This window comes from Lithobates pipiens, unplaced genomic scaffold (genome assembly GCF_037356315.1).
Source record: "Lithobates pipiens isolate NorthernLeopardFrog02 unplaced genomic scaffold, aLitPip1_a1.2 Scaffold_23, whole genome shotgun sequence".
In the NCBI taxonomy this organism is placed as follows: Eukaryota; Metazoa; Chordata; class Amphibia; order Anura; family Ranidae; genus Lithobates; species Lithobates pipiens.
In genome coordinates, this window is record NW_027507785.1 from 231,082,654 (window position 1) to 231,102,084 (window position 19,431).

Below are 19,431 nucleotides of genomic sequence, written 5' to 3' on the forward strand. Positions count from 1 at the left end.
CGTTTTTTTGGTTTCTACCCTTCATCTTCCCCCTTGTTATCTTTCTCTTCCCCAGGATTCTCATTTATTTGTCTCAAAAAAAAAAGGGAAAAGGAAAGAAGGGGGGCCCCCGGCGTCAATCCTTTAATATTCAACACAATCTTAGTGGTTGTAAGCCCTTACAGACCGCTTTTTTGCTACAGGTAAGCCTTTAATTGGGCTTACCTATAGCTGCCCAGGATATCTCCTAAACCTGCCTCTGTATTTGCATGTGCGCACTGAAGTAAACTGCAGCAATGGCACGTACGTGTCGTTGCTTTGCTTCAGTGAGACTGTTGTAACCGGAGGCTCCCACGTGCATGCGCGGGAGTGACATAGTGGCTCTGGCCAATCGCAGTGCTGGAGCCGCGTTACCCAGAAGTAACCCCTGGGAATGCTATTGGCACCTCAGAGAGGGCTTTGATCTCAGTTAAGTATTGCATAATGAGCTAGTATGCTATGCATACTAACTCATTATGCCTTTGTCTTGCAGGTGCTTTAAAAAAAAAAGTGATCTTGCAACCACTTTAAGGCACCCCATTCTATAATGTAAAAAATTAATATTTTTACATATCGCAGAGGCATCTTTCCATATGTTGGGGCACCCAATATTGGAGCAGATTTTTTATTTTTTTCTTCATCTTTGTAAATTGGTAGTGACTAGTATTCTAGTGTTTCTCTTTTCCCTCAGTTTCAGTTCCTCTCTGCTAGTGTGAACCCAGTGCTAACAGAAAGCAGTAAACCTGGTGTGGAGGCACACAGCTTCCTTTTAACCAATGATGCCATCTGTAGTTGGAATGTCCGTGGTTGACCTGCTTGGTTCCCAAGGTTGTAATGCTGCACAATAAAAATCCGTGGCTTTGTGTAACAAGCAGGCTTAAAGTGGTTGTAAACCCTTACAAACCACTTTGACCTACAGGTTAGCCTAGATTAAGGCTTACCTGTAGGTCCAAGAAATCTCTTAAACCTACACGGTTTAGGACATATTTGCCGAAAGTCAGGCACCGCTGTCTACGGCGCGCAGCCAATATGCTGCGAGTGGCGGCTCCCATGCGCATGCGTGGGAGTGATGGAGCAGTGAGACCCACCGAGAAGATGGATGCTCTGGACTACAGGGGACAGCGGCGACTTCGCTGGCTCCTGTGTCAGGTAAGTGACACATAATGGACTACTATGCGATGCATAGTAGTCCATTATGCTTTACCTTTGCATGGAATAAAAGAGGAAGTAAACCCATCAGGGTTTACTGCCTCTTTAATCCACCTGCTGGTTTGTTGACAATTTGTGCCAATTTTTAGGCACTTTGTCCAGACAGCCCTGAAGAACCCAGAACCTTGGTTAAAGTGGAAGTAAACCCATCGATTTAAACAGTTAAAAAAAAAAAAAAAAAAAAGGCATTCCGGGAATGCTAACTGCACATTGGCTGTGCTCTCAGCCAAACTATCAAACCATTCAATGGCTGGTGTCATAATGAATCACATGTGCAGCACCATAGCAGTTGAAGATTAAACAGAGGCAAAGATGGCAGCTTCCTTGGCTGAAAACGATAGGGAAGTTTACTTTAAAAAGGTTGGTCTGGAATAATTGAAATGGAGCATGGTTAGCTTCACTGTAGGCAAAATTGCTGCCCCAGTGGTAGTATGTGGGTTGTACAAATCAGAAAATGCCTACTTCCATGTATGTTTTCTCATAAATGTCTTGTTTTATGTAAGACCTTGTTTTGGCCTTTTTGTCTCCTGACCGGTACAATAATTGGTGTACAATTTTGCTTTTGGGTAAAAATAATTTATTCTGCTTCCTCTCGGCATGCCATGTCCAGTAATGTGAAAAGTTCAAAGGTAGGTCATGCCCTGTAATTGCTTTTCTGAGTGGTCAGCGCGAGTAGATGCATTCTTGTGTCTCTGACCATTAGTATCCATAGAGCGCTGAAGTGGTCAGACGTATACACTTATACTTGTTCATATTTCTTCAGCACACATCTTCCATGAGTGGTGGGCCATATATGGCAGCAATTTATGTGCATTTTTTACTTTTACTTACCCGGTAATTTCCTCTTGTCTGACAGCACTACTTGTATTATGCCGTTCTAAACCAATGATGTAATCCGTTTTTAGTTTCCATGTAATCTCCAGCCTGAACGTTAACTTTTAAAAAATTCTGTGCAGCTTTGACCTCCGACAGAAGCTCTGCAAACAAATGCCAGGGTTTTAACCATGTGGTCAGCACTGGAGGGAGCTTGGAGCAATGTTTTCTCCAGGAATAGTATAGGAATAGTATTTTAGCCTCTGTATCCCAGTGTTTCTCAACTTTCTTCGAGTCAGGGAGTCCTTGTAAACTATTTTGATTCTGGAGGCATCCATGTTTGGGCTCGGTTCACATTATTGCATGTCAGGGAATGTGCTAAAAAACGCATGTGTTCCTGGCATGCACTTAAATGCGCTGCATTTTTTTTTTTTTAAGGGTCAAGGACTAGGGCCAGTTCATAGCAGAATGCGGTGCGGGAAAGGCACTCTTCATATGCCTTTCCCGCACTGCAGGTGATTGCACTGCGCTTGGGATCTGCATTCAGGTGCCAATGCATGCTTAACAGCACCCCACGATCACAAATGCAGTTTGAAGGGACCAAATTGGATGATATTGCAGTACCATATGGTTTGGTGTGGCGTGTTTTTTGGACGTAGTGCATGCACTACTTTTTCTGCATTCCAGTGTGATTTGCTGCCCATTCAAATGAATAGGCTGCAAAATCACACTGCACAATCCCCTCTGCTAACCTCTGCAACCCAATCCCACTCTGCTCATCTTTGGACCTCCATCCCCCCGCTAACCTCTGCATCCCAGAACCCCTTTGCTCCCCTCTGCACCGCAACCCCCCTCTTTTGCTCATCTTGGTATCCCAAACTCTTCCCTGCTCACTCTTGTACCCCGAACCCACCTCTCTGCTACACCCCAAAACAACCTCTCTGCTCGCCTGCACACCTATGTATCCCACTCATGATAACTTTGAAAAATACTGGTTTTCCTTTCTATTATAAAACAAATATACAGTGCCTTGCGAAAGTATTCGGCCCCCTTGAACTTTTCAACCTTTTGCCACATTTCAGGCTTCAAACATGAAGATATAAAATTAAATTTTTTTGCGAAGAATCACCAACAAGTGGGACACAATTGTGAAGTGGAACATAATCTATTGGATATTTTAAACTTTTTTAGCAAATAAAAAACTGAAAAATGGTGCGTGCAAAATTATTCGGCCCCTTTACTTTCAGTGCAGCAAACTCACTCCAGAAGTTCAGCGAGGATCTCTGAATGATCCAATGTTGTCCTAAATGACTGATGGTGATAAATAGAATCCACCTGTGTGTAATCAAGTCTCTGTATAAATGCACCTGCTCTGTGATGGTCTCAGGGTTCTGATGAAAGCGCAGAGAGCATCATGAAGACCAAGGAACACACCAGACAGGTCCATAATACTGTTGTGGAGAAATTTAAAGCCGGATTTGGATACAAAAAGATTTCCCAAGCTTTAAACATCCCAAGGAGCACTGTGTAAGCGATCATTTTAAAATGGAAGGAGTATCAGACCACTGCAAATCTACCAAGACCTGGCCGTCCCTCTAAACTTTCAGCTCAGACAAGGAGAAGACTGATCAGAGATGCAGCCAAGAGGCCCATGATCACTCTGGATGAACTGCAGAGAACTACAGCTGAGGTGGGAGAGTCTGTCCATAGGACAACAATCAGTCGTACACTGCACAAATCTGGCCTTTATGGAAGAGTGGCAAGAAGAAAGCCATTTCTCAAAGATATCCATAAAAAGTCTCGTCTAAAGTTTGCCACAAGCCACCTGGGAGACACACCAAACATGTGGAAGAAGGTGCTCTGGTCAGATGAAACCAAAATCGAACTTTGCCCACAATGCAAAACGATATGTTTGGCGTAAAAGCAACACAGCTCATCACCCTCAACACACCATCCCCACTGTCAAACATGGTGGTGGCAGCATCATGGTTTAGGCCTGCTTTTCTTCAGCAGGGACAGGGAAGATGGTTAAAATTGAGGGGAAGATGGATGCAGCCAAATACAGGACCATTCTGGATGAAAACCTGTTGGAGTCTGCAAAAGACCTGAAACTGGGAAGGAGATTTATCTTCCAACAAGACAATGATCCCAAACATACAGCAAAATCTACAAAGGAATGGTTCACAAATAAACGTATCCAGGTGTTAGAATGGCCAAGTCAAAGTCCAGACCTGAATCCAATCGAGAATCTGTGGAAAGAGCTGAAAACTGCTGTTCACAAACGCTCTCCATCCAACCTCACTGAGCTCGAGCTGTTTTGCAAGGAAGAATGGGCAAGAATTTCAGTCTCTCGATGTACAAAACTGATAGAGACATACCCCAAGCGACTTGCAGCTGTAATCGCAGCAAAAGATGGCTCTACAAAGTATTAACGCAAGGGGGCCAAATTTTTCACGCCCCACTTTTCATTTTTTTTATTAGTTAAAGTTTCAAAAATCCAATAGATTTCGTTCCACTTCACAATGGTGTTCCACTTGTTGGTGATTCTTCACAAAAAAAAAATTTTTTATATCTTTGTTTGAAGCCTGAAATGTGGCAAAAGGTTGAAAAGTTCAAGGGGGCCGAATACTTTCGCAAGGCACTGTAAATATTTTTTCTTCAAAAATTTGGACCGGAATTTATTCTTTATTATATACATGCGGCCCCCGAATTACAAACGTACGACTCACAAATGACTCATACTTGCTAATGGAGGGAGATGAGAAGTGAGATGAAATCTACCCTTAGGAAGAGAAATTCACCCCTGTAAGGGTTATCATGGGAAATGGTGTCTCTACTAAAGCTTCATCACCAATCCTTGTTTCCTCAACTACCTTAAGTTTTCAAAATCCAATTGTCGCAGGGACAGAAAGTGAGGTGAAATCTTCTGAACGGCACAGGCAGCAAATCAAATGTTACAGGGGTATAACCCTTCCCTATGCTGTCCAAAAAACTTAAAGAACTTTTACACCTAAAAAATGTACCTGTTCCAACTTGCATACAAATTCAATTTAAGAACAAACCTACAGAACTTTGTTTTTTTTTTCTTATTTGTAATCTGAGGACTGCCTGTATTAGGGGAGGACTAGCTACTGATCACAGCCAGTGTCTATCTACACTTGTGATCCCTGTCATTGGACCACAGCTATCACAAGGCACAGAGCCCCTCTGATTAGCTCTTTGCATATTGCCTGTGATCTGTGCTGTCGAATGAATGAAATGTATAGCGCACAATGCGAACTGAATCGCCTCTAGGCGATCGCATCGCTATCAAAGACATTGGATGTGCACCTGTTGTATAGAGATCCTGTTAGAACAGCAAGTTTTCCAACCGGCACTTTTAACTACAACGACTGACCCAAGAGGTGGGTAAAAATTAATAAGTATTTTAAAAGCAGCTAGTGAAAGTAACTGAATTTGACTTGATATCAGCCCTTTATAGTCCCCTATATCAGTAGTTATCAACCCTGTCCTCGGCCCACTAACAGGCCAGATTTTCTGTATTACCTTGGGGAGATGCAGACTATAATACTGCAATCACTGAGCAGAAAATATCACCTGTGATGTATTTCAATTATCATGCAAACCTGGCCTGTTAGTGGGCCCTGAGGACAGGGTTGATGACCACTGCTCTATATAGTAGAGCTTAGACAGGGAGAGGCAGAAGTAGCTTACCAAGCCATTCAGTTTTTTGCTACTGTACTCGTGACTTGGGCTGGATTCACACCTATGCATTTTTAGTGCTTTTTGCATTTTGCAGATTTGCACTACAGTCAATTTAACATTGTTTCCTGTGGAACAGGCTCCACAGTGCAAATCTGCAAAATGCACAAAAATGCATAGGTGTGAATACAGCCTAACGAGGAACATGTAGACTGGTGTATAGAGGAGAAAAATTGGCTAAGAAGTCTGCTGATCCTCCTTCAGTCCATCCATGGGCTGAGGGCAGGGACAGCACTTAACTGCATTAGAGAAAAGTCCAGTCTCTAGGCTGGCTATGCTGAAAGATTTGCCTGCATATACATCAAGAATGAATGGGCAGGTGTACAAATTCATTAGCAAGTAAAAGGGCTCTCGTGTACTCTACAGAATGTATATATTTTGTGTTACATTTTTTTAACACAAGGTGGCACTGCAAACACACCTCCTAATTCAGTGGTTCCTAAACTTTTTTGAGATTTGGGCCCTTTTAAGAATCTGATGAAAGCTATGGGCCCCCCTCCCCAGAAATATTCATATAAACATAACTTTGAGTGCAATGAATATATATATACGATACAGTATGTGCTTTATTTTATTGAAATGTGATTGCCTCATACATATGACGTACACAAAGTTTGAATAAAGAAAACTATCTTAACAAAAAACTTTCATGCAAAATGCAATGGCCACTTATTACAGAAATCAAATACAATCCTCTTGTGTAAATTAAAATGTTAATTTTGCTCAAATCTACTACTATAATGACAAAAGAAGAATTGGTACTTGCTATTATGGCATGGCACAAGATGGAGGTTGTGCAGAGAATGATGATACAAATTTAAATGTTAAACATGGGCTAACAAGTCAACGGACGATTCGGGGTTGGCGCTATAAACAGTGACATTGTGTGTTTTTTCTTTTATTTATTTCAATGGTGGTAAGTATATATGTAATTGTTAATTTTTTACCTAGCTCTCACGGACACCCTAAAACCCATCCATGGACAGTTTAGGGGTACATAGACCCAGGTTTTTAACCCAATCTGATTTTATTTTAAGGCTGGAATGCCCTAGTAAGGAGGAATTGAATTGCCCTGGAAACCTAACTGGAGGGGAAATATGTAAAAAAATAAAAATAAAATAAAAAATAAAATAAAAATAAAAAAAATGTATTTGGCTTTTCTTTCCTAGGTTGAAAATGTTTTATTGTAGCTGACTCCTTTTTGATATGCAGCTCATGCAATTGGACAATCAGTAAAAAATACAGGGCGTGAATGGTGTATAAGCAATCATCAGATGGTTAAATGAATTAGGAGGTTCCTGGTTGTTAGTAAGGTCAAGCAATGTTTTCTACTGATGTGTAATGTAAGATTAGCATCAATTATACATAAGCTGATCTGTTACATTGCATAGACCAGGAAGTGCATGTGAACTGCTATGATGATTTATATGTGTTGAATTCGTTTATCGATATCCTTGTCTGGTATCTTGTAGATGGAAAAGTAAATGTTTGTGCTGTAAAGAATTATAGCCCAGCTATTTCCTGGCCACTGATGTCCCAGTGAAATTAATGGTGGGCTATTGATACATAGAAATGTTAAAGCTGATTCCACTTTTGCAAATCGCTGTTGCATTTTTCATAAAATGGTCCATTTACATCTATCCATAGAGCAAAGCAGGCTGTGTCCATGTCCACTCTGCATAAACTGAGCAGACACGGACTTGTCATCTGCCGCTCTGCTCAGCAGGGGATCACTGGACTGATCCCCTGGTGAGAGAACCAGATTATTATTTTTATTATTATATTTTTATATGGTAAAGTTTATTGATGATATTTCACAAACTGGAAAAAAAAATTATAACATCCATATTGAATAGAATACATACTAGTCAGGAGGCTCTTTACCATGTGATCGGCCATGTCCAATCACGGCTGATCATGATGTCAACAGGAAAAGCCGTTGTTTGTTTGGCTTTTCCTCACTCGTGTCTGACAGATGTGAGTAAAGGAGAGCCAATCGGCATCTCTCCTGACAGGTGGGGTCTGCGCTGATTATCAGTGCAACCCCCCCCTCGGATGCCCACACTGGACCGCCAGGCAAGGGGGCAACATGTGGATGGCCAGATATGTACCCCATAGCCAGCCACATGTGCCAATCAGTGCCCGCAAATGGGCACTGACTGGCACCATTATATAATGTGACATCAGTGATGCCCATGAGTGCCACCTCATCAGTGCCACCATGTCAATGCAGCCATATCAGTGCCCATCATTGAAGAAAATGTACTTGTTTACAAAAATTTTTAACAGAAACAAACTAGTTTGTCTTTTTTTTTTTTTCTCAATTGTGGGTATTTTTTCATTTGTTGCGCAAAAAATAAAAATTGCAGAGGTGATCAAATGTCACCAAAAGAAAACTATTTGTGGGAACAAAATGATAAAAAATGTGTTTGGGTACAGTGTTGTATGACCACGCAATTGTCATTCAAATTGTGCCAGCGCTGAAAGCTGAAAATGGCCTGGGCAGGAAGGTGTCTAAGTGCCTGATATTGAAGTGGTTAAAAAAAAAGTATGAGGTCTGGAAACATGTAGATGACTATAGATCAAGATTAATTACATCCTGTGCCCTCAGTACCTGCTGGGGACACCACATCACCAGCAAGAGCCAATCAGAACAAATATATTGTTGTGACTACCACTTTACATATATGTGTGTGTATATATAGAGAGATAGATGTGTCCTTTTTCAATGAATTTTGTAGTAATAAATTGTTCTATTTTTTTCATAATAGTTGTAACTTCCTGGATGTCCATTTTCCCTTTTGCCATTTTTTTGAATGATGGGGGCAGCCCTGGGCACACACCTTATCTCTAGATATTGAGTAGTGGGTGCGTATGGATGATTTTTGGAGAATAAGGAAATCATTTTGTGTGGCTGTTACAGAAGGGCTGTGTAGCTGGAGAGGTGACATTGCTACAAATGAAGTTTTCTGAAGAAATTTCTTGTTGATGGTTGCACATTACTACCTCTGTTATAGTTTTGCAAGTACCGTACAAATCTTCCTTAAAACTTGATACTATTATACGGTTCAAATTTTGGACCATTCTGGTGGAAAATTACTGGCAAAGATTGACCGCCTCCTATCGGATGGAGTCACTATTCAAATTTTTAGGTAGCTGCAGGTCCAGCCAGTAGTCGGCAATAAACATTTCTCCATCCTTGCTGTGTATCCGTTTGCCAGCAGCCAAAGAGCATTTGTAGTAATCTACTCCTTAATTATTATAATTTTTGCAGGGATTACTTGAATGTCATTTTGTGTTTGGATTTTTTCACTCTGAGTCCTAAAACCATTTTATCTCCTGCCTGAGTGAAGTGCTGACCCCTAAATAAACTGCTATGCAACATAGGTGGTGCGAAGACTACATGAATGGAAATCCGTCTTTAATCGGTTATTAAGCTTACACTCCACCAGATTCCCAGAGTGTGTTGGTTCTCAGCGCAAGCAGGATATTTTGTTGTCCTTCCTGGGGTTCTTTCAGCCTGATACTTAGATGACATTTCTGTTCTGTAAGAGATAATGCATGTGAATAATATTGACCCCCACATACTCCTTTCCTGGATGGATATGGCTGCCCAATTATGTGTGTTCTAGAATGGAGTTTCAGCATTTTACAAATGTACGTTCTTGATGGGTTCTGTTTATCGTCATATTGCAGTAGAGATCTTCCACTGAAATGATTGTTTTTTCACAGCATAAATGTAATCCTCGCTATTCTGAAGAGTTTGTACTACAACTGGAGAAGGAATTGGTTCATGCAAGACTTAAAGAAGCTGAATCTCACTGTGCTATGAAAGAAATGCAAGACAAAATTTTGGAGATTGAGAAGGTGATTCCTATGTACAGATTGATCATTTATAATTTATTGATCCTGCTTCCCAGTGCAGTAACTAAAGCTGATGTTTAAGTGGAACAGTTTCATAGTATGTTGGGAGGGGAGGGAGCACCGGCTGGCTGGGCCATGGGTGCCTATGGGGAAAATCCTTGCAGGAAATGGATTGGAAGACTGTGATTTTCTCCACTCCCTCCTCCTGCGGGAGACCTCCTCAAATATTTTATTCTCTTTTCATGTGACAACACTGAAGAAATAGCACTTTGCTGCAATGTAAAGTAGGGAGTGTACAGCTTGTATAATGTAAATTTTCTGCCCCCTCAAAAAAAAAACCCACACACAGCCATTAATGTCTAAACCACTGGCAACAAAAGGGAGTAAAGCCCTAAGTGAAAATGGCCAAATTGGGCCCAAGGTGTCAATATTTTGTAGTCCTCTAACATTCCTCCATAACAACATCATGGAGCTGGTGGATGTTGGAGACCTTGCCCTCCGCCACCTTCCTTTTGTAGGGTGCCCCACAGATGCTCAATAGGGTTTAAGTCTGGAGACATGTTTGGCCAGTCCATCACCTTTACCCTCAGCTTCTTTAGCAAGGCAGTGGTCGTCTTGGAGGTGTGTTTGGGGTCATTATCATGGAATACTGCCATGCGGCCCAGTCTTTGATGGGAGGGGATCATGCTCTGCTTCAGTTTGTCACAGTACATGTTGGCATTCATGGTTCCCTCAATGAACTGTATCTCTCCAGTGCTGGCAGCACTCGTGCAGCTCCAGACCATGACGCTCCCACCACCATGCTTCACTGTAGGCAAGACACGCTTGTCTTTGTACTCCTCACCTGGTTGCTGCCACACATGCTTGACACCATCTGAACCAAATCAGTTTATCTTGGTCTCATCAGACCACAGGACCTGGTTCCAGTAATCCATGTCCTTAGTCTACTTGTCTTCAGCAAACTGTTTGCAGGCTTTCTTGTGCATCACCTTTAGAAGAGACTTCCTTCTGGGACGACAGCCATGCAGACCAATTTGATGCAGTGTGCGACATATGGTCTGAGCACTGACAGGCTGACCCCCACCCCTTCAACCTCTGCAGCAATGCTGGCAGCACTCATACGTCTATTTCCCAAAGATAACCTCTGGATATGACGCTGAACACATGCACTCAACTTCTTTGTCGACCAGGGCAAGGCCTTTTCTGAGTGGAACCTGTACTGCTAAACCACTGTATGGTCTTGGCCACCATGCTGCAGCTCAGTTTCAGGGTCTTGCCAATCTTCATATGGCCTAGACCAGTGATGGCGAACCTTGGCACCCCAGATGTTTTGGAACTACATTTCCCATGATGCTCATGCACTCTGCAGTGTAGTCGAGCATCATGGGAAATGTAGCTCCAAAACATCTGGGGTGCCAAGGTTCGCCATCACTGGCCTAGACCATCTTCATGGAGATCAACAATTCTTCTTCTTCTTCTTTTTTTTTTTTTTTTCATATCCTCAGTTATTTGCCATGAGGTGCCATGTTGAACTTGCAGTGACCAGTATGAGCAATTGAGAGCAGTAACACCAAATTTAACACACCTGCTCCCCATTCACACCTGAGACCTTGTAACACGGAGTCACATGAAACCGGGGAGGGAAAATGGCTAATTGGGTCCAATTTGGACATTTTCACTTAGGGGTGTACTCACTTTTGTTGCCAGTGGTTTAAACATTAATGATTTTTGATTGCGAGTTAATTTGAAGGGACAGCAAATTTACACTGTTATACAAGATGTACACTCACTACTTTACATTGTAGCAGAAATTTCTTCAGTGTTGTCGCATGAAAATATAATAAAATATTTACAAAAAATGTGATGGGTGTACGAACACACACACACACACACACACACACACACACACACACACACACACACACACACACACACACACACACACACACACACACACTTTGAGAATTGCATAAATAGAAATTTTCACAAGGTCTGCTGCCTCAGGTTTTATGATGGTAATTTGCATTTACTCCAGAACGTTATGAAGCGTGATCAGGTGAATTGCATTTAATTGCAACGTCCCTCTTTGCAGTGAAAATAGTGTTTGAATAAAGTATATCTAGACTCAAAACCAAAAATGTAGTATACTGCAGCTCACCAGTCCTAAGACGTGGTGGTGGATTATTTTTTTTTTTTTTTCCTCCAAGTTTCTATAGCTTTTTCAGCTGGTGACCCTGGATGGCTACAACACCCCTCCACTGTATCGATGGAGGATCTCATGATTTTCACCCTAGGCTGCTTTACTGATATGGAATACAGAGGTCCTCAGCTCCATCTTCATTGCTGGGTGTGGGGCAGGGCAATAGGTAGTTTACAAACCATAGCTAGACAAAGCTAATCTTTAGTGCAGGTCACGGTAAGTGACAAGGTTTTTCTTACAAGTACAGCAGGTATTTTGTCTACTTGCTAAAAATGTTTTAAGCTTGGAAAAAAAAAAAAACACGCTAAGCTGCAATATTACATTTTTGTTCTTTGGTTTAGATGCCCTTTTAAATGAGTGTTTACCAAAATGGGAGCGCGTACTTGGATATCTTTATGCATGCAGTTCTGATCACTTTCTCCCAGTGTTCACTATATATAGACTTGGCAGCTTGGACAGTGATAGCTGTAAATGGGACTAGGAAGCCAATAAACGATTGTATAATATGTTATACGAGAAAATAAGGTGTTCACCTGAAAGTTTGTGCATGTCCTTTTTTTCCTCTGTCTAGATGTGTTTAATAGATACTGCTCTGTATTCTATAGCATAACTGCTGTAAATGCATTATTAAATCATTTAAAAATCTTCACAGAAAAACAGCTCGTTCCCTGATGAGAACAACATCGCAAGGCTTCAAGAGGAGCTCATAGCGGTGAAGTTAAGAGAGGCAGAAGCTGTGATGTCTTTAAAAGAGCAGAGGCAACAGATAAGGGATCTGGAAGATCACTGGCAGGTATGTACAGTTTGTGAAGCTGGATACCTACACAGTAATCTATTTTATAAACTTCCTATTATTCATACTGCTGCAAATCTTGCATGAAATAGGTTCCATCTAGTACTGGTTTATGCATTTACCTAATAAATACTGCGTACGTTTACAGTTAAACTATTTCTATAACTGTTTAGTCTTCCAAATGTATAATGCTTTGTTGACTGACCATTCTTCAGAGATCTGAAGTTTGTGCCATAAAAATATTCCATTGGAGCGTTTCTACCGCTTTGACCATGCACTATTTTTTGCACGTTCTTGTGGCCTTAGGATGCTGGATGATTAAAACCATTAAGTCAAGCATAGAGAAGGCCCTTTATAGTTGTAGGACCAGAAGTCCGAACACTCTGAACAGTTTTCCCCATATCCCTTTTTCTATTTTTTTTTTTTTTAACTCAAGTATTTATGTATTCTTTGAGGTTCTTGGATGTTTACAGTTAAAAAATGTTAATGCTTGTGTGTTAAACAAAATAGGAATGGATTGGGCACTATAGTTGGTAATGTCATAGTGAATGGTCAGACTTATTCTAATGAACAGATATTTCCATCAGTAGGAAGGCAATGTGTAACCTGAAATGACTTGATGTCTTGAAATTTTCAGACTTAAAGTTGATATTAAAGGGAGGGTTTTTTTGTTTTGTTTTTTATGAAAATCATCATTCTTACCTGCTCTGTGCAGTAGGTTTACACAGAGCAGCTCCAGTCCTCCTCGGTTCCCCCCGCCTGCTCTTCTGGCCCCTCCTTTTTGCTGAGTGCCCCCATAGCAAGCGGCTTGCTATGAAGGTTACCTGAGCAGTGCCTCTCCCCAGTCACTGCTCTGTGCGTCCATTTGGGATGATTATGATTATTATGATTTTAGGGCATCCTAAAAACAGTCACTCTATCCTTTCAGTGATTTTGTCTATACATAGGATGAGCAAAATGACAGTACCTGCGTGTGTATGTATATATATATATATGTGTGTGTGTGTGTGTGTGTGTGTGTGTATGTATATGTGTATATATATATATGTGTGTGTGTGTGTGTGTGTGTATATATATATATGTATATATATATATATATATATATATATATATATATATATATATATATATATATATACACATATACGCACACGCATATATATACATATACACACGCGTGCGCGCACACACACACACATACATATATATATATATATATATGTGTATGTATATATATATATATATATATGTGTGTGTGTGTGTATATGTATATATATATATATATATATAATTTTATACACACATATACATTTTTTTATGTAGAGGTAGGGATACATTTCTTGTATTTAGGGACTATTGCTCCTTAACTTGTACCATCTGCTGGTATTGTTGTAGCGACATTTAGCCCGCACTGCAGGTCGGTGGAAAGATCCTCCCAAAAAGAACACTATTAATGAGCTTCAGGATGAATTGATGAGCGTACGCCTAAGAGAAGCGGAAAGACAAGCAGATGTACGAGAAATGAAGCAAAGGATGATGGAGTTGGACACACAGGTATGGGGGTTATCTTTCATATTGTTATTGAGATATCATGTATGTGGAAATCTTCAGGACCGAAGTATAGGAGCTGACTTTGCTAACTTTATTGTACATTTTTTTTTGTGTTGTTTTTTACACGTTTCTGACTTTAACATGTCAGAAATAATTAACACATAACCATTTGAAAAGCTTGACCCATATGGTAACTGACTCAATAACTGTGTTTTAAAGGATAAATATGACAGTACCAGAGCTTGCACCTCACAGTGGTTCTGATATTTGTCCATTGCAGGGTTTTTTTCTTTTCAAATTGAAAGTTAGAAGCAAACAGACAGAGGTTCCAACTTTTTCTGACCTTTTTTGTTTTTATAACTTCACTTTAGTCAGAAAATTTAAGTCCTGCTAGATCACCTCAGACTGGCCCCTTTTACAGGTAAAGCTATGTAAAATGTAAAAAATAAGTGTCAATGCTGTTTAACTGCTTTCCAACTGGCGCACAGCGATGTACGTTGGCAGAATGGCACGGGCAGGCAAATTGGCGTACGGGTACATCAATTTAAAATTGCACTCCGACTGTGGCTCCCGCGGACTCTTATCTCCACTGGGATACCTGCGATTGTTTCACGGGAAGATAGCGATGTAAACAGCATCTCCGCATTCTGCCTAGCAACAAGTGACACTGAACTCTGCTCCCTGTGATTGGAGCAGAGATCAGTGTTCTGTAAATCACAGCCACGCCCCCCCAGTTATAAATGCGCCCCTAGGACACACTTAACCCCTACACTGCCACCTCCGGGTTAATCCCTTGACTGCCAGTGTCATTTACACAGGAATCGGTGCATTTGTATAGCACTGATTGCTGTATAAATGACAATGGTCCCAAAAATGTGTCAAAAAAGTCCGATGTGTCTGCTATAATGTCGCAGTCGCAATAAAAATCGCTGATCGCCACCATTACTAGTAAAAAAAATAATAAAAATGCCATAAAACTATCCCCTATTTTGTAAACACTATAACTTTTGCGCCAACCAATCGCTTATTGTGATTTTTTTTTTTTTCCCCCCAAAAAATATGTAGAATAATACGTATCGGCCTAAACTGAGGAAAAGTCTTTTTATATATTTTTGGGGGTTATTATAGCAAAAAGTAAAAAATGCGTTTTTTTTCCCAAAATTGTTGCTTTTTTTTTTATAGCGCAAAAAATAAAAACCGCAGATGCGATCAAATACCACCAAAAAAAAGGTCTATTTATGGGAAAAGATTTAAATTTGGTTTGGGAGCCACGTTGCATGACCGCGCAATTGTCAGTTAAAGCGTTGCCGTGCCGAATCGCAAAAAGTGCTCTGGTCTTAAGCCAGCAAAATGGTCCGGGGCTAAAGTGGTTAAAATCCAGTAATACACTGTCTCGCCCTGTTCTGCACATGCTCAGTTGCTCTGTTTTTAGGCACTGCCGAGTTTGTAGAGGACAATCTGCTGACAGCCTCAAAGTGGAATTAAACCCTCCTATGCTTTATAACCAAGGAAGCTGCTTCTGTTTGATCTGTAACTGCCATGGGTGCTGCACATGTGATCAGTTGTGACACCAGCCACTATATGGTTTGACAGTTTGAGGACAAGCCCATGGGACAGTTGGCATTTCTCTGGGTGTCATGCTTGTGGCTGTCAGTCTTGCTATGCCTCATGGGACTGGTAGTTCTGTAATAGCTGGAGGTCCGCAAATTGCATATCCCTGCACTATGCAGTTTAAGGTTAAACTGCTTCTCTTCCAATTTTAGTGACTGGCTGTGCCTTTTTTTTTTTTTTTTTTTATTCCCTTTCGTGTAAAAGTTTTATCCCTATTGCGGGCTCATCAGTACGTTATTTGTACATTGAAATCATATCCCCACTCAACAGTCTCTTCTTCAGAGAGAATAAGTTCAGTGCTCGTAACCTTTCCTCATAACGAAGGACCTCTAGTCCCTTTTATTAGCTTTGTTGCCCTTCTCTGTACTTTCTAGTTCCAGCACATACTTCCTGAGGACTGTTGCCCAGAACTGGACGGCATACTCCGGGTGTGGCCAGACCAGAGTCTTGTAGAGTGAGAGAATTATTGTTTTATCTCTGGAGTCAATTCCTTTTTTAATGCATGCCAATATTCTGTTTGCTTTGCTTGCAGTAGCTTGGCATTGCATGCCACCGCTGAGCCTATCATCTACTAGGACACCTCGTCCTTCTCCATCCTAGATTCTCCAGAAGTTCTCCCCTCTAGTGACTAGATTGCGTTCATATTTTTTCCACTCAAATGCATTATTTTACATTTTCTACATTAAAACTCATTTGCTATGTAGTTGCCCACCACATTCATTTGTTCAGATCTTCTTGTAAGGTTTCCACATCCTGCGGAGAAATTATTGCCCTGCTTAGCTTTGTATCATATGCAAATACTAAGATTGAGCGGTTTATCCCATCTTCCATGTCGTTTATAAATGGGATTGATCCCAGGACAGAAGCCAGGGGCACAATGGTCTGGCAAATACTTGACTGAGTTCCTTAAGGACCCTCAGGTGCAATCCATCTGGTCCCGGTGACTTATTAATGTTGAGTTTTTTCAAGTCTAATTCTGCCCTCTGTTAGCCATGAGGGTGCTTCCTGTGGTGTGTCACGAGGATAAACATTGCCGTTTTTGATTACTGAAGCCCCCCGTTTCCCTCGTAAACACTGAGGAGAAGAATACATTCAATACCTTTGCCATCTCTCCATCCTTAGTAACCAGATTCCCTTCATCATTCTTTATGGGACCAATATGATCTGGCCTCCCTTTCTTATTATATACTTAAAGAATTTCTTGGGATTTGTTTATACTCTCCTCCGCTATGTGCCTTTTGCATGTTCTATCTTAGCTGCCCTGATTGCACCCTTACATTTCCTATAGCATTCTTTGTAAAGTTGGAAAGCTGATGATGATCCATTAGCCTTGTATTTTTTGAAGGCCTTCACCTTTTTTATATGCATTTTTAAATTGGAGTTAAGCCACCCAGGACTTTTATTAGCCCCCCCCCCCCCTCACATTTTTGTAAATCTTTTATCTTTTCATGTGACTACATTGTAGCAAAGTGTAATTTCTTCGGTGTTAAGTAGTGAGTGTACAGCTTGTATTACAGTGTAAATTTGCTGTCCTTTCAAAATAACTGAACACACAGCCATTAAAGTCTAAACTGCTGGCAACAAAAGGGAGTACACCCTTAAATAAAAATGTCCAAATTGTGCACAAAGTGTCAATATTTTGTGTGGCCACAATTATTTTCCAGCACTGCCTTAACCTTCTTGGACATGGATTTCACCAGAGCTTCACAGGTTGCCTCTGGAGTCCTCCTCTTCTCCATGACGACCTCACTGAGCTGGTGGATGTTGGAGACCTTGCGCTCCTCCGCCTACAGATGCTCAATAGGGTTTAGGTCTGGGGACATGCTTGGCCAGTCCATCACCTTTTCCCACAACTTCTTTAGCAAGGCAGTGGTTTTCTTGGAGGTGTTTGGCATGGTTATGTTGGACTACTGCCCTGCGGCCCAGTCTCCGAAGGGAGGGGCTCTGCTTCAGTATGTCACATTACATGTTGGCATTCATAGTTCTCGCAATGAACTGTAGCTCCCTAGTGCTGGCAGCACTCATGCGGACCCAGACCATTACACTCCCACCACCATGCTTGACTATAGGCAAGACACTGATTAGTCTTTGTACTCCTCACCTGGTTGCCGCCACACGCTTGACACCATCTTAACTAAATAAGTTTATCTTGGTCTTATTAGACCACAGGACATGGCTCCAGTAATCCATGTCCTTAGTCTGCTTGTCTTTTGTAGACTTGTGCATCATATTTAGAAGAGACTTCCTTCTGGGACGACAGCCATGCAGACCAATTCGATGAAGTGTGTGACATATGGTCTGAGCACTGACAGGCTGACCCCCACCCCTTCAAACTCTGCAGCAATGCTGCCAGCACTCGTACATCTATTTCCCAAAGACGACCTCTGGATATGACGCTGAGCATGTGCACTTCTTTGATTAACCGTGGCGAGGCCTGTTCTGAGTGGAACCTGTCCTGTTAAACCGCTGTATGGTCTTGGCCACCGTGCTGCAGCTCAGTTTTAGAGTCTTGGCAATTTTCGTATAGCCTAGGCAATCTTTAGGTAGAGCAACAAATCTTTTTTTCAGATCCTCAGAGTTCTTTGCCATGATGTGCCATGTTTAACGCCTGCTCCCCATTCACACCTGAGACTTTGTAACACTGAGTTACATGACACCGGGGTGGAAAAATGGCTAATTGTGACCAATATGGACATTTTCACTTAGGGGTGTACTCACTTTTGTTGCCAGCAGTTTAGACTTTACATGGTTGCGCTGGCTAGCTGTGTCCTGGGTCCTGTTCTTCATGCCCCTGGAAGTTGTCTGTATGGCCATGCTGGTGTCCTGCGCAGCGCTGTGCTCACCGCCATAGTTTTCTCCCTGTACCTCATGGAGCTGCTTTCGGTGGCCATTTTAGGTGTGGGCAAGGGCAGCATGCTCTCCTGGGCTTCAGCGCCCATTTTCCTGGTGATTGTTCCTATACAGGACACCTGTATTGAACCCTGAGCATGTTTTTTTTTTAGTGTTCTCCAGTGACAGCAATGTGCTCCTGTGCTCTCACAGCCATTTCCCTGTGTTTTATGTCCTTGTGCTGGACGCTGGGCGGCCATTTTCTCAAAGCCTGAGCACACTTCAGAGCGGTTTTTAGCGCTATTTGCAGCTGCTTCCACCGACACAACACTGCTTCCTCTGCACCTGGAAGCCAACAGGGATTACAGGCACTACCTGCTGGATAGCGCAGAACCCCTCAGGGTGGTGAGTCCTGCGGCAAAGAGCCCCTCAGCCAGTGGCAGTAAGGAGGGTGGGACTGTCACTGTCCTAAGTCTCCTTCGGGTGGCAGACAGGGTAGGGTCAGCATGGCTTCAGAAACTGGTGTTTCTTCCCCCAAAATACAGGCAATTGCAACCGGGTCGGACTGCACAGTGCCCCTGGACACCCTGACGGCGGTCCTCAATTTGTTCATTGCCAAGATGGAGGTGGCACGTGGGCAAAAGGGTGCATAAACCCCCCCTCCTCTGGGGAGAGTTCTGATGCAGACTTGGGTCCTGCTGAGGCTGATGACCCCTGCTCTGTCTCGTCAGATGACGCTGACCAGGGCCGTTCGGACAGTGAGGATGAGTCCCGGCCTGGG

The 19,431-nt window shown here is 42.0% G+C and overlaps 1 protein-coding gene across 2 annotated transcripts in view; it reads left to right on the forward strand.

The window, feature by feature from the left end:
- Positions 1 to 19,431, forward strand: part of EVI5 (ecotropic viral integration site 5) — a 212,970-nt gene that overhangs the window by 66,047 nt on the left and 127,492 nt on the right. For both annotated transcript variants that reach the window (XM_077452914.1, XM_077452915.1), the window contains 3 exons: positions 9,535 to 9,669; positions 12,519 to 12,659; positions 14,055 to 14,213. In XM_077452914.1, the coding sequence (XP_077309040.1) occupies positions 9,535 to 9,669; positions 12,519 to 12,659; positions 14,055 to 14,213 (435 nt within the window). The remainder of the gene's footprint in view (positions 1 to 9,534; positions 9,670 to 12,518; positions 12,660 to 14,054; positions 14,214 to 19,431) is intronic.